This window comes from Hippocampus zosterae, chromosome 19 (genome assembly GCF_025434085.1).
Source record: "Hippocampus zosterae strain Florida chromosome 19, ASM2543408v3, whole genome shotgun sequence".
NCBI classification, from domain to species: Eukaryota; Metazoa; Chordata; class Actinopteri; order Syngnathiformes; family Syngnathidae; genus Hippocampus; species Hippocampus zosterae.
Window position 1 is genome coordinate 5828796 of NC_067469.1, and position 15363 is coordinate 5844158.

General features: G+C 45.2%; 1 protein-coding gene across 1 annotated transcript in view; it reads left to right on the forward strand.

The window, feature by feature from the left end:
* fut8b (fucosyltransferase 8b (alpha (1,6) fucosyltransferase)) overlaps positions 1 to 15363 on the forward strand; it is a 67809-nt gene that overhangs the window by 40659 nt on the left and 11787 nt on the right. Inside the window, exons 3-6 of the mRNA XM_052053154.1 lie at positions 848 to 966; positions 2856 to 3018; positions 9002 to 9116; positions 14400 to 14637. Coding sequence (XP_051909114.1) covers positions 848 to 966; positions 2856 to 3018; positions 9002 to 9116; positions 14400 to 14637 — 635 coding nt within the window. The remainder of the gene's footprint in view (positions 1 to 847; positions 967 to 2855; positions 3019 to 9001; positions 9117 to 14399; positions 14638 to 15363) is intronic.

A 15363-nucleotide genomic window follows, 5' to 3' on the forward strand; every position in this document is an offset into this window, starting at 1 on the left:
TTTGACCTCCTAGACCCGTTGCGAGGCTTCCAGTAGGATGTTCTCAGAGGCGAGTGGCCACCGAGCACCCAGCACGTTAGAACAGAGGGATTGCTAAGACTGGATGACTCACAGAACTGGACATGTTTGAAAAATGGCGGCGCCGTGTCGGCTCCTTGTTCAAAAACAGCCGGTGGTGAGCAAAGTCCAGAAATATTGAACGTTTGGGGCAGGTGAGAAAGTCGCGGGTTTTAGATTGACTGGAAAATGGACCATCCTAATGTTTTGTCAGAAGTGTGTCACGGGCTTCTACCTTGGCTCATGTCTTCCCACGCCCCTCCCGTCGAGTTCTAGCGGAAACACGATCGCGTCGTATTCGGTTTGCTTTCCCAGTATTTATTGCGTAATCCCGCTCATTGACAAACAAACCGCAGGGATACAAAACCTCCTTGGCTGACGGCGCCGCAAAGTGGAATGAAAACAAAAACCTCTTTGGTCCGTGTCATTATTGGATTGCTTTCGTGGAACGGCGTAAAGTAAAAAAAATAAATACTGTGGGACTCATTAACCTTTACAATTTGGGCCCGTGCTGACGACTGAACAAATTGAAAGGAGGGGGGGGGGGGGGAAACCCTGCAGCTTTGGTGACAATGAAAGCAATAATTGCATTTAGTGCTGCACTCTGTGTGGTTAATTTGAATTATAACCGTGTCTGTCTTTTATCTTTATTGTTTGTCATTCCGGGTGTAAAAGGCACGCCGTTTCATTGCTCCCTCTGAAGAAATACTGTATTTGCGGCCGACATCGTTGCCTACGCGCTCTTATCCTGAATGTCTCCATGTCCTTTTTAAATTTTTTTTTCTACCAGGATACCAGAGGGTCAGGCCGACGTGGGCTCCCTGGCCGCGGGGAGGCTGCGCTCGCTGGAGGACCAGCTCACCCGAGCCAAGCAGAAGATCCACACCTTTCAGAAACTGACAGGCGATGGTAAGCTTTCCTCTGATGAGTTGGCAGGCAGTCGAACCACAAAATATGAAAGGGGCTTAGTCTTGGGAATACCGTTTGTTTTTGTTTGTTTGTTATTCCTCTCAGAGCCACAGAATGCTGCGTGTGTGTGGGGGGGGCGGTCCTTCCATGAGCTGGAAAGCTGCCAGGTGCAACAACATACGTGGAATTAAAATCAACAAAATACGTGTAAACAGTGAAATTATATTAAAATTTTATTATATATTAAAAAAATATATAATAATCATATCACCACTGAAGTCATGATGAAAGTAAAAAAATATAGAAAAAAAATAAGATAAAAATAAATTTATATATACAATACAATACAATACAATACATGCTGATTTATATAGCGCTTTCACAACAGCGGCAGCTGTAACAAAGCGCTTTACAAAACAGTTAACATAAAGTAAAATAATAAACACAACACATAACATAAAACACGGACAGTCGTGCAGTCCTAACCACTTTTCCGTCACACGCTTTGTTGTTTGAAGCGGTTTGAGATGAAAGAGGAGAGAATCAAAGTGTCCTTTCACCAGTGGATCAGAGACGTCATGCTCAAAATGTGCACACGTTGGCTACAAGCTAAGTTTCAAAGTCAACAAGAAGCTGTAGCATCCATTGACGAAAAAAGAGATTGGTTCACTTCTCCTGTCCCATGGAAATCCACTTCAATTCCAAGCGGCGACTCACGGTTCCAAATATGCATCTGCGCTCTTCGCCAACGCTCCTCTCTCCTCATCCTCAACGTCAGCGGCCATCCATCCAGCCGCACCAACGCCAACTGTCCAACAGCGCCGACATAGCCACTGAACAAATCGGGGTTGTGAAAAATGCTGCCCATTACTGGCGCAAAAAACACAAGCGCCCCAGGTCTGTCCAGCGCCGACGGTCAAGTATATATATATAATATATACTGTATATATATATATATATATATATATATATATATACATACACACACACACACCACAAATAGTCATGTGCTTTTTTGGCACGAGACTAAGCAAATATTAAATCGGCGCAGAATGCGGTGGGTTCGATGTATGTTTACCTCTCTAAGCGCTGGTCAGAAAGTGCAGGAAAGCTGTCAGGTGAGCGGGGAAGGTGTAAATAAAGCGGAAGCGCTGTGAATGCCCCCAGTGGCACAATGCGAGTGAAAGGGAAGAGAGGAGACAGACACGGAGAAAATAAAGAGGGACATGCGAGCGTGAAGGGCAGCGCAGGGTCAGCCTTTCCATCTTGCCGCAGGGAAAGATGACGCTAAAAATACCCTGTGGCTTTTTTTATTTTTTTTATTTTTTTTTACCATGGGAGGGGAAGAGAGAAAAGAGAATGCCAGATAGCAAGTTAAAAAAAAAAAAAAAAGATTTTCCATCTCATCCTGCTAGAGGCCGTCTTTCCTTCTGCCTCCATTTTCATTTTTTTCATTTTTTTTTGCACGTGTTTCTCAATGCAGAAACCAGAGCAGACAGCTGTGTTATCCGTGATGTATTGTACTCCACAATGTTTGGCTGGGGTGGGGTTTTGAGTTCCTTCCTGTTGTTAGATGTGTGCATGAGGGAAAAATATGAAGAGAATCCAAAAGAAACGGACCTACGAGGCAGAAAAACGCAGCCATCAAGGGCTTCTTAATGAGGTCAAAGTAACACCCAAGGACACAAAATTAAAAATTTCTGTTCTTTTCTGAAACCTCCTTCGTTTCGTTAGCCTCCTTATGCCCATGTCATGTATCGCACAAACATTTAAAAAAATTAAAAACTGGCATGGTCTTCCAATTAACTTCAACTCGATTCCCTTTGAAGTGTTATGGTTGGTTTTGAGCTTTCTTTGTCTCCCCCCCCCCCCCCCCCCCCCCAATGCAGGCCCGGGGCCCACTCAGGAGGAGCTGCGCCGTCGAGTGGACAACGGCGTCAAGGAATTTTGGTACTTTGTTCGAAGCGAGGTGAAGAAACTGGCCAATGTCGAGGCCAACGAGAGGCAGAAATACGCCGAAACTCTCCTGACCGATTTGGGGAACCAGCAAAGGTGAGCGTGCGTCATGAATGCCTTCAGAAGATTTGTAATGTTTTCAAACGCACTCAATATTTGCATGCCACCACCGTTGATACGGAGAAGGAAAATCTGTCGCTTGTGTTTCTGATCTCGCGACAAAATTCGTTTCGTTGGTTCATCGACCATCTGTCGGGGGGGGAGAAACATATCAGTGGGGGTCCATCGGCTCTGTGGGAAGCGCCACATCCGCGCTGTACTATTCTTAAGAACCAAAGGTTCATTGATTTCTTTATTTCCTTTTCTTCCAAGCCATAAAACACGGTACAGTCGCCCTAACTCGGTTTCCCCGGGCTGGAATTCTATTTCCATTCATTTTAATGGCGAGAAATGACTACGCTTGGCAAACAAAAGGACTCTTATCTATTATCGCTGTACTGCTTATCCTGTTCCGGGACGTGAGGTGGAGGAGCGTATCCCCAGCAGACTGGGCAAAAAGGCAGACCACTCCCTAGATTGCTCGCAAGTCAGCCAAGCGAATCACTACACCGTCAGAAATGATGATGAAAGAACAAGACATTTGATCCCAGAGGTTTGCAGTTAAATAAAATTGCCCCCCACTACACAGCCCCTCAAAAAAAAAAAAGAGTGCAAGTAAAGGAAAATCGAAAGGCAGTAGACCTTAAGGAACTTGCGTGTTACAGAAGTTGCAAACATCGATTTACTTCTTCCGACTTGTTGTTGTTGTTTTTTTTTTTTCCTGCTAAATATGAGCCCGTCATTTACCAGTCCGAAAAATGATTTGGTCACGCTCTACCTCCATTCAATTTGTTGGTGGGTTTTGTGTCTGTGCTGCGCGTGTATACACAATGACAAGTGTTTAAAACAGGCAAACTATTTTTTTTTTTTTTAAAGGCCAAAATCTTCCCATTTACTTTCTCTTTTGATTCCCACAACAGCCTGTTTACGCCGAGGACTCGTTTGGCCTGGATTCACTTCGCTGGCTGCTATTTTGATAGTCCTTATGCCCCCCATTGTTCCATGACATGGAGCCACTGATGGTGTAGTAGTTCACTCAACGGCAGGGCTTTGTTTACTCCAATTTTTTTGTTTTATATCCAATCAAGAGGGTTTCATTACACAATTTCAGTGGCCATCCTCATTCCAGGGCACAGCGAAGAGTAATGTACAGTACATGTCAAAAGCGATATTTAATCTGTACTCACTTTCTATTCATGCATTCAGCGCTGATAAGAGGTCAGTGCGCTCTTACGGTAACGAGCTCCGTCCACAAAATAAACAGTCCTTTTTTCGCGCATGTTAATGAATGGAATCAATTTATCTCTGACAAACATTGACTGTAAATAGGTCATGGCCTTAGATGTAATAAATTAACTACAATGGCAACAAGTAAAGCCCTGATGTGTGCCTTTACTAAGCATCAGTCGGTGCCGTTCCACCCCAGTCCACTAGGTGGCAGTAAAATAATTACAAAGCTGCACAAAGCAAGCTTTTTTTTCACCCCCACTTCTTATGCCAGATTGTTTGTCCTGCCACACAAGGGACAGAGGCCCCGAATATTTCTATTCTTTGGGCTATATATTGCTAACCCCGCTAACTAACAAACAAATGAACCATCCATTGACAAAGTAAACACGACAAAGTCTCTGACTGCACTTTGTATATATTCATTATCAAAAACCAGCCCTGCTGTGAAGAATCCGTCTCTCCTGTTTTCAAGCGTACATGCTTGAAAGTCGCACATCTCTCGGCCAAATTAATGAAGTGGGGAAGTGCAATTTGCCATCTTGCACTCCCGCGGGTGGCAAATTGCAATTTGAGCTACAAGAGGGTCTGCTCATATTCGCAAAACGGATGTATGTGCATGATTTAGTGAAGCTGCCGCGCACTCGGCTGCTGTTCCCAATTCTCGCGCAAAGTTTGGAAATGAGGACAGGCACAAGTGGGCGTTTGAGTGGTTGCTAAGAAAGTGGTTGCTCAGTTCAAAGGTCACAGACTCACTCTGTCTAGATGGCAGACTTCCACTCAGTGGGTGCAACTTATCCAAGTGATTCATTGTAATCCTGCTCAAGTGGCTTATAGAGGCCATTGTCTTAGTCATTGCAGGCTAAGCAGCTTTTCAAAGACTGATTCCTCACCCCCTAACATACACCCACATACACACACACACAGGACTGACGTGGACCTTCATGCGGATTCCTTTTTTAAGTCGCCTTAAGTGCTCCAGGCAGTAGGCTAAAAAGCTCAAGTAAGGAGCACTCCAATGTTTAACTCCAATTGCAAATGTCTTCAACGTACATGAAGTAGCACCATACTTGCACAATTTTTTGCGTCTTCAATTCATGTGGCTCAGCGAATTGATTTTCGGGTTGTCTGCAAAGCAGTGAGAAAGTCAATCCCATTTCTCCAGAAAATCTCTCCAATAGTTAGGATGTAGATGACAAATGAAAAGGGACTTAAAGTAGACTCCTGGGGTGTAACTAAGCCGTATGTCGTGTGTTGGTGTACCTTTAATGAGATTTGGCCTATTAAGTGACAGCAATAGCTTTGACTCAGTCGTCTTGGTGAGTGTGAGCTTCTTCTCAATGCTTTTTGTGTGTTTTCATTTTCTATTTGTGCATGTGACTGTCCTGTTCAGTATACAGCTGAAAGTACATCGGCTATTGCCACACTACTTTTTTTCCACTTCACTCGGCAGTGGCCCCTGTCAAGCTGCTTGCACCTCTAATTTATGCACTCAGCAGAAAGCAAAATATCTCAAGTGACGGCTCGAAATCAGAAGAAATGATAAGATGGGCCACCCATAAATCAAGACTGCACTTTCCTCCTTTTTTTTAATGTTTGTCAATATTTTGAGGCTTTGATTTGTCTACACGCTGTTGTCATTCACAGCCTAATGGATGGCGCAGGCACACTGCAGTCCAATAATTGGTCACCAGAAAATAGTGGCATTGATGTGACATCGAGAACGGCATGTGCAGAACACAAAAGGCGCATTTTCCAAACAGAGCTTTTCTTGTAATCAACAACCGCGTGCCAGAAAGAAAGAACCCAATTGATCTCTGCGGTTGTTCTTTGTGTAAATGTCTTGTTCCTTGTTTTGTTTTTGTTTTTTTGTCAAAATTGCTGGCACGTAGTGAAAAGCCAGATCAGTCCGATGGAAATCTAAACTCCCCCACACTTTGATTCCAAAACAGTTTGATAGCATTTAAAATGCTTATAAAAATCATAAAATATTGCTGTACCCTTAAGAATGCAGTAACGTTCGACGGCTTACAAAACAGCGGGTGTCACGGCTCACCGGTTTCTGGGTTTGGTCACACAATGTTGGCAATGCAAACCCAAAGGAGCTTAGATGTCACTTTCAATGATGCCATTATGGCCACCTGCAAATAATATTTTACAGAAGTAACACACAGCTTGAAACAATCGCAAACCGAATTGCGCGGATGGTGCAGTAACAACAACAACAAAATGGTGGTGTTTAATTTTTTATGGCAAAGTGTCAAGAGTACATTTCCAGTCCCAATTTTACTGTGCTATCATCCTCTGAAGCTTAAAAACATGTCTTTGTCCCCCCCCCTACCAGTTGGCAATCTGCTGTTTCTACACTTAAAAATAACTCAACACATTCGGTCATGATCACTCAAGCGTACTCAATTTCCTCATGTCTGCAAGGGGATTGGCCCCTGCGCTGTTGGTAACGTCATTCGGTTGATCCCCTTTCGTAGCCAGCAAGGTTTGCTTTTGGCTTCCCGCAGTGGATCCCTGATGGCTCCCTTGTGCACACTCCTGGAAAGGAAAATTGACATCCATTCACGGTCCATGGTTCCAAATTCTAATTGGGACAATGAGTAATGCTGGAGTCACGGTTTGTAGAGAGAGGCAATATCCACTGCGCTCCGGTGTTAAAATAGGACATTTCACTGCTTTGTGGGCGCCCGAGTCTTTGGACGAGCTACCAAATATCCGAATAAGACCTCTCAGACACACAGGATTTGACTGATTTGGGTCAAAGAAGTGAGTAATAAATTAAGCTTGCATAAGTGTGTGTTTGAGAGAGCGTTTGTGATGTGTTTGCGTTCGCCCGTAGCGGAATACATCAGAGCTCGCGCTTTCGGGCAAGTTTCCGAAAAGGATGGCCACGATATTTGGCAGCGCGTGACATCTACACACATTTTCTGTCAGAGTCTTGCAGATAGGCAGATTTATCCCAGAAAGAGCTAAACAACCATATCATTGTGTTGTCACTCAGCAAGATGTAGATAAAACATTTTGAACCTGCGTAATATTGTATTTGCAGCCTTCCATCATCATAATATACTTTTCGGTATGTTCGATGCCCTGCGGAGGATAGCAATAAACCCCTGCCCCTCCGTCTACCTGCCGTGGTTCAAAGAAGAGAATAATAAATCCGCAACCTTATTTTATGTTGATTTAATCTGTGTGTGCTGCGTGGCAACTTGTGCATGCCTGCCCCCGTTTGAAATCAGGAGAGATGAAAAAAGGGCCAGGAATAAGATCAAAGACATCTCCGTTTGCATCTTGTGCAAATATTCGCTTCGCTTTGCCAGGATCACAAAGACAAAATAACGCAGCTGTATGTGCAAGCTGGGGCTACTAACACAGTGGAACTTACATCGAATTGATTCCACAACCAAACTTGTAATTCAAATCACGTGAATCTCAAATCAGTTTTCCCCATTGAAGTTAATTGAAATGCCATTAATCCGTTCCGGAACCCGAAAATGCATCACGCGCAATCACAGCACAAAGCAAAAAAAAAAAAAATCTGTCAAGCCACAGCTCGCCTCTTGAAAAGCCAAAACAATCATTTTTCAGCTATTAGAAGGTTTTAAAAAAGAGTTTTCAGTAAGGACTGCAGGTTGTCACGACACATCATAATCGGAGTTCTTCTTCCTGCAACTGAGTTTAGCCTAATTAAAAAGAAAATTGGTATAATCCATTGTAGGTGCTTTTATGCAGCCTGTAATGTTTACCTATCACACTTGGTAATTGGATATCACTGCAACAAAATTGTCAACTGAGCTAATAGTACAAAGTGATCACCGTACACCGGTGGTTGTTCAAGGATGTTGTCAGACAGAGTGGCAATATAACGTCAAGTAAAGGCCTGGCTGAAGTATCATTAAACATTATACCTGTCTTGACTGCACACAATGCCGACAATAAATACGACAAGAGCAATATAATACAGAGAAACCTCTCGGGACTTGGTAATATTCCAAACACAATCGACGTTCGATGACTTTCAAAAGTGGATTTCTTATTCTTGTGGAATAGTGTATGCCGATATACTTTACTGGAGTCCTAGCTACGCTCAGTGTCTTAATACTTCAGTAATGTTAGTCGCTTTTCATAGAGATTAAAAAAATTCAAGCTTGAGGGTGTTATTATTCTGTCAACATGTGTTGCTGCACTGTTTGTGTTTCAATATCCGGTTGCTTAAAGGGTAACGTCGCCGCATAGGTCCTAATTGTTAGCCCATGTGGCTATGGTATTTCCCATTCTATGTTCAAATATGCAACGTTTAATTCCTTCTGTTGGATGTGTATTTTGACGGGAACGTTCAGCTGGATGTCAACAAAAAGCTTGATGCGTCTTTTTTTTTTTTTTTAAATCATGTTTTCTACCAGACTATTGCTTGTTCAGTGAGTTGAGTCGAATTGAAAATATAAGAGTGAATAGTTGAGTTGCATCGGTGGCTCGTATCTAAAAAACAAAAACGTAAATCAGGTCACTTGTAACCTAAGGCACCACTGTATTACAATACGTCCTGCATGAGTGGTAGTACAATATTTACAACTTTTATTTTTTTTGGAGGTCTTTTTTTTTGTTCCATGTTCTGGTACCACTTTTATTCAGCAAAGCATTGGCAAGAATGAATCGCCTGTTACGCTGCCAGCTGGTGAAATAATTTGAGCTTGAACGAAACAAACAAACAAAAACGCTCTCCGACCTCTTATTTTGGCGGTAGGTCCATCATGGCAGACCTGTACTACCTCAGCCAAGCAGATGGAGTGGGCGAGTGGCGGATGAAGGAGGCCAAAGACCTGTCGGATCTGGTCCAGAACAGAATCACCTACTTGCAGGTACTTGGAAACCACGCGTGGCGCTTCTTTCCTCTCTTTCTCTCTCACATTCACTCTCTGTCTTTCATTCCCTCCCTCTCTTTCCCTCCGCCACACTCTCATACACACTCGTTCGCGACATGTCAAAACTCACCCACGACGAGAAGCGTTCTATGTGGCGGGCGAGCCGTGCAAATGTTTTTTTTTTTTCTCTTTTGCATACGCTTGCCAAAGCCCCTTGTGCATTTTTGTCACCGTCTTTCACACCTGCTTGTCTCATTTGCACCGATCCATAACTGTCGCCGTCACTTTCCGACAAGGCGCAGGTGAGAGGCGTGATAGCGCACTGTCTCACCACTCAAATTCTTGACTGCTTAGACTGCTTGTCGCTCGTCGGCGCTTTATGAAAACACACCGGAAAAAAAATGTTGACTGGGTCTGCTCGTGCGGGATGGCGCGTTCTACCCACGCTTGCTTGGGTTTTGTCCACATAGTTTCCACGTATATTTTTTTGGTATAGATCTGTTATTGTCCTGTAGGGTGCTAACGATTGTGCTAGGAGCAAATATAGGGAGTTCTGCTCCTAAAACAAACGGAGCTTACCCTAAGTCATTCATTCATTCATTCATCTTCCGAGCCGCTTGATCCTCACTAGGGTCGGGGGGGGGGGTGCTGGAGCCTATCCCAGCTGTCTTCGGGCAGTAGGCGGGGGACACCCTGAATCGGTTGCCAGCAAATCGCAGGGCACACAGAAACGAACAACCATTCGCACTCACACTCACACCTAGGGACAATTTTTAGAGTGTTCAATCAGCCTGCCATGCATGTTTTTGGAATGTGGGAGGAAACCGGAGCACCCGGAGAAAACCCACGCAGGCCCGGGGAGAACATGCAAACTCCACACAGGGAGGCCGGAGCTGGAATCGAACCCGGTACCTCTGCACTGTGAAGCCCACGTGCTAACCACTGGACTACCGGGCCGCCCCACCCTAAGTCATAACCCCAATAAATATTTTCATTCAAAAACACTCCCACGTCATAAATAGAACAAAGACAACAAATGTCACGGCACTCGTGATACTGTCACTCTACTGCAAACGCGCGGTGGGCTGGAATCAAGAAAACAGTTCCTGGGCCTCACCGATGTACACGGTCGATGCCACTTCCAGCAAACCACACACATGCAGAGTGGCACGAGGACGTTCACCACCACCACCACCACCACCCCCTCTGTCGGCACGCTCCCGTTCCTCCGCGGCGGCGCCGCTGTGTTTTGGGTGCCACCGCTGCGCCCTGCAGCATTAATGAGCCGGCATGTTTGATGAAGAGGACCGAGTCAGCCTGGCTGGGCGGAGACAGGCCCACTAACAGCTGCTGTCACCGCTGCTGAGGGATCGCGCCGCTCCACCAGCTGCCATTACTAATTTAGCACACACAAACACAGACATGGCTATGCGCAGATGGGTTCGCGCTCACACACACACACACATACACCTGTGCAAGGCTTTTTCCGCATTTGCACCGCGATTCCTCATGTGTGTCTCTTGTTATAACTGACACACATGGATTCGAACCTACACGGGTCCGCGCGCGCAAACTCCTAACACCCCCCCCCCCCCCCCTCACACACACACCTCGCTGACTGTGCCACCCGCGGTATTCTCTCCCCTCGTTCCTGCTTTAACTAATTCCATGTCTGCCTGCGCCATCTGGCCACTCATACAGTGAACATGGCAGCTCCTTTGAAGAGTCTTCTGTCAGACGAGCTTTTTTAATTTTTTTTGCCACTTTTGCATGTTGACGTACAGTACAGGTGAAAGGACGGCGTTGTTCCTTGTCACAGCTGCCGGGCAAGCTTTTAAGTAGAAGCTTGGAGCTGACATGTGGATAATCCCAACTGAAATTATTACGTTTTTGTTTTATTTTATTTTTTTTTAAAAGGCGCGCTTGATGAAAATGTAACTTTTTGTTTGTGTTAAAAAAAAAGACGACAGCTGTGTCCCCAGGGTTCCTGCCCACCCATCAAGTGTGAAATTAAACCACCGAGTCAATCTTTTCTTATCTGCCTGAATCATGACAAAGTGTTTGTGAACAAGCTAATGTGTTCTGCACTTGTGCATCGCTGTTACATAACGGAAGAGATGTGGGCTGTTTTCGAAATGTGTCACTCATTCCCGACTTCCACATCACGATAGAAGTACTGTACTTTTACGTTGGATGCTTTATCGTTAACTCTTTCCCTCATAAAAATGTTCCGATACTACAGCACAGATACCCCCGGTTTGTAATGTTTCAGTAAGCAATGTTTGGTTTGATTTAAGTTGTCCCAAGCGCATGGCAATGTACTGTATTCTGCATATTTGGCATAAGATTGCGGTTAAAAATTAGTTTGGAGAGAGAGGCCAGTACGGGTTGTCACCAATTGGGTGCTGAAAGGACCCAAAGGTACGGAAATGCTGGGTTCAAGAGTTTTGTCCTAAATGTGGGGATGGCATCACTCCTTCTTGTGACTGCCTCCGTGGCAGGCCTTAGATCGTTCCGAACCTCCAAAACGGGATTGCCGTTTAGACAAAAGTGTCACCACCATTTTAGTTTCTGTCATTTCACGGCACGGCATTTGAACGATGCAAAATCAGCCATTGAAATAATTCTCGGCTTAAACAGATGAAATTGCGTGTGCAAATCGGCAGACGCAATCCGGCGTGCGCCCGCTGAGTCGATCGACTTTCACGCGTGTTTACACATGCGAACCTTCCGCCGATCGGGCCCGCGGTGACTTTGCAAAGTGACGGGCAACGAAGGCGACGGGTTTTGTCGTGTGAAATATATCTGCACGTTGTGAAGCATTAATGCCCTCCATCTGTTCAACTGGGTTAAGAATCCATCCCGGCTTTGTAGCATTGCCACGCGAGCCGTACGCACGTCTCTTTTGATGTACATGACATGTGTATTACCGGTCCAATAGTAAACAAAACTAACCAGACCGCCAAATCAAACCCAGCGGGGAGCTTTGGTTGGACTCCAATATCTTGAAAGTCTGTTGTTTTTATTGTCGAGACAAAACAGAGCGACTGCATCCTAGAATTAGATTTAGAGTCGGCTTTTAGTTTACAGCCAAATGGCCATTTCAAGGCACTGTGGCGAGTGAAGGTTGAAGTCGTTTGAAGTCTGTTTCTACCAGAGCGAGCGCGTTAATTTAAAAAGGCAACTTCTTTTTTTTTTTTTTTTTTTTATAGACCGCCGCAGCTCACAAAGTTAGCGGCTGTCAAACTAAATCCTGCCGCCGCTCTACTTGAGCCAGCGTGTGCATCAGACGAGCGATTTCGACAACCTTGGCAGACCCTATATGACAAATTAGAAACCGATGGTTGTTCGATAACGTTTGACGTTTTTGCGTATGAAATGCAGAACAAGTCGAGACTCGTACTTGACGATGTATCTTCTATCAGTTAGTCGTTTATGAGCACCACGTTTTGTTTTTTACTTGGCCAAGTCGCCAACGACTCGACGATGATGACCAACCCGTATTTTTTATTTATTTTTTTGTTATTCTTTAACCACCACGATTCCACCTTGCTACCAAGGATCTGGCGGCCGTGTGAACGCCCCGCCGCACATGTAAATGCCGTGCACATTTAATGGCGTGCCTCTCCCAAGGTCGGTCAAGTATGAAAGACGAGACAAAAGCTTCACAAAAGCTCCTTGTGAGGCTGCTACTGTAGATTATCGGTAATTGGTATGCAAGTCTCTCACACTTGGAATTAATGCACGGCCACACGATTGAAAGTCAATGCAGCACACAAAGAAAGGGAGTTTCACTCCATTTTTTTCCCCTTTTCTTGGCCAGAGCGTCCCGATTCGACTTTCATCCTCCTCCCACTCCCCCCGGTTGCGAAAAGCGAGTGGAATAGTGTGAACCCTCCGCAGCTGCAGTAACTCTAATGAGGAAAACACTCGCATCGGCCGTCACCAATTGGGTGCTGAAAGGACCCAAAGGCACGGAAATGCTGGGTTGAAGAGTTTTATCCTAAATGGGGATGGCATGACTCCTTCTTGTGACTGCCTCCGTGGCAGGCCTTAGATCGTTCAGAACCTACAAAACGGGATTGCCGTTTAGACAAAAGTGTCACCATCATTTTAGTTTCTGTCATTTCATGGCACCAATTGGTGATTTTTTTTTTCTTCTTTCTACCTACGTTCTTGCTGCTGGAGGCTGTAAATTTCCCCCTTTGTGGGACAAATAAAGTATATCTTATCTTAATTGCTGTTTAGGAAGCCGGTTGGCACCGGGATTGCCGAGTCACAACTTAGCAACTCGGCTACAAAACAGTCTGTGTCACTCTGCCGGGTTGCTTTTGACCCCCCCCCCACCCCTCCGTTTTTTTCTGTACTATATATGGTTGTTTCGTCCCCCCTCCCAGTGTCACTCGGGGATGCTATGCGTAACGCTTTTTATCAAATGTATGTTTAAGTAAGGCAAGTGGCAAAACAAGTATGAGGAATTAATGGAGTGGTGGAAAAAGGTGAAATACGATGGGGGGGGGGGGGTGAAAAAACTATGAAAGTGTTGAATGCCACGTCACGCTCAAATGTCAACTGTCAAAAACGGATGCTACTTTGCAGGTTGAATGTGTGAAAAATATATCCTCCCTAAGAAGTTAGAAATGGAAACGGGGAGGAATTAATTTTCATGATATCCAGGAACTAAAACGTATTTTGTTTGCCTGCAAGTTTCAAGCATGCGGTTGAACGGCATTGTGGGGGGGGGGGGGGGGGGGGGGTCTATTTTCAGCCACCGAGGAATATTTGCTCACGAGTATTTATGGAAACAGACCTGGGTGTGCTAATTGGCAGAGGAAAAAAAAACAACACGCTCACCAAATGCCCTTGTCTATTGTAATCACGCAACATGTCACCAAGTGGAGCAGCGAGTCCCGTTGGTGCCGCTAATGACGTTAAATTTTTTTCTTTTCTTTTTATCGTTTCAGCAGCAACACAAATCAATGACACGAAAGAGGGGGGAAAAATGTAATTTTCTTTTGCTCTCCGGTGAAAATAATACATCCGAGTAATTTCATATACTCTTCAGGCAATAAAGTGTTGGGTAGGACTTATCAGAGAGAGGTAGGAGCAGAAGAAGCTTCGGAAAAGGCTCGTGTAATATGAAACAAAGGTAACCAAACAAACAAGAACCGTCGCCGCGCGTTATTAAAATTCAAGAACCAACTGTTGGGGGGGTGCGCCGAGATGAAGGTCAAGCGCTAAATAGTGAATTGAAAAAAAATATTGTGCTTTCCCCCCTAGAACCCGCCGGACTGCGGTAAGGCCAGGAAGCTGGTTTGCAACATTAATAAGGGCTGCGGTTACGGCTGCCAGCTCCATCACGTCGTCTACTGCTTCATGATCGCGTACGGCACCCAGCGGACGCTCATTCTGGAGTCCCACAACTGGCGCTACGCCCCCAGTGGCTGGGAGAGTGTCTTCCTTCCCGTCAGTAACAGTTGCACCGACCGCTCGGGCGCCACCACCGGACACTGGTCAGGTACGTCCAAACGCCTTCTCAAAAGCACACGAGCAGTCACCGGCTCATAAAATCTTAACTCATTCACTCCCAAAGACGTTTTTAAACGTCTTTTCTGACTTGGTCCAGAATTGGCTGGTACTGATTGAGTTCATTGTACACTTTACACACACACACACAAATGCATCCAAAAGTTCAATCTCGAACGTTCTCTCGCCAAATTGAGCGCGTACGACTACCTTTTTTTTTTTTTTTTTAAATGCCGCTGCAGCGAAAAGCAAGCGTTGTATGAAGGTCTCCTGCTGAAACCGAACGAAGCAATTCCCGTAAAAGCACTTTGGCAGCTAACGTATTAGCGGGAGGCTGCCGCTCGACGCTTCCCGTCGCCAAGTAATCCTGTGACTTGAGAGTCCACTCAAAGAGTGCACCCAACTCGGTTTATCCGTCAACTGTGAACCAAGACTACTTCACATCAAGCACGGCGCACGGGTTATTAAGTCCGTACAAGACTGAATGGTTTTCTAGATGGAGTGGGCAGAGGTTAGGAACATGGTTACATTAGAGCCTTGCCGTGTGCTTCTCCCAACACTTAACGGCAAAAGAAAATGGATCAAATGTGCGCGGGTCAAGTGTCCCCCTTTTGCCATTGATTGCTCCTGCACTCACAGCTAAGATGCCCTTGAACATCCCCGACTACCCACCCTCTCGACTGGAAAGTCGCCCACTCATGGCGTGGGTCGCTCATGG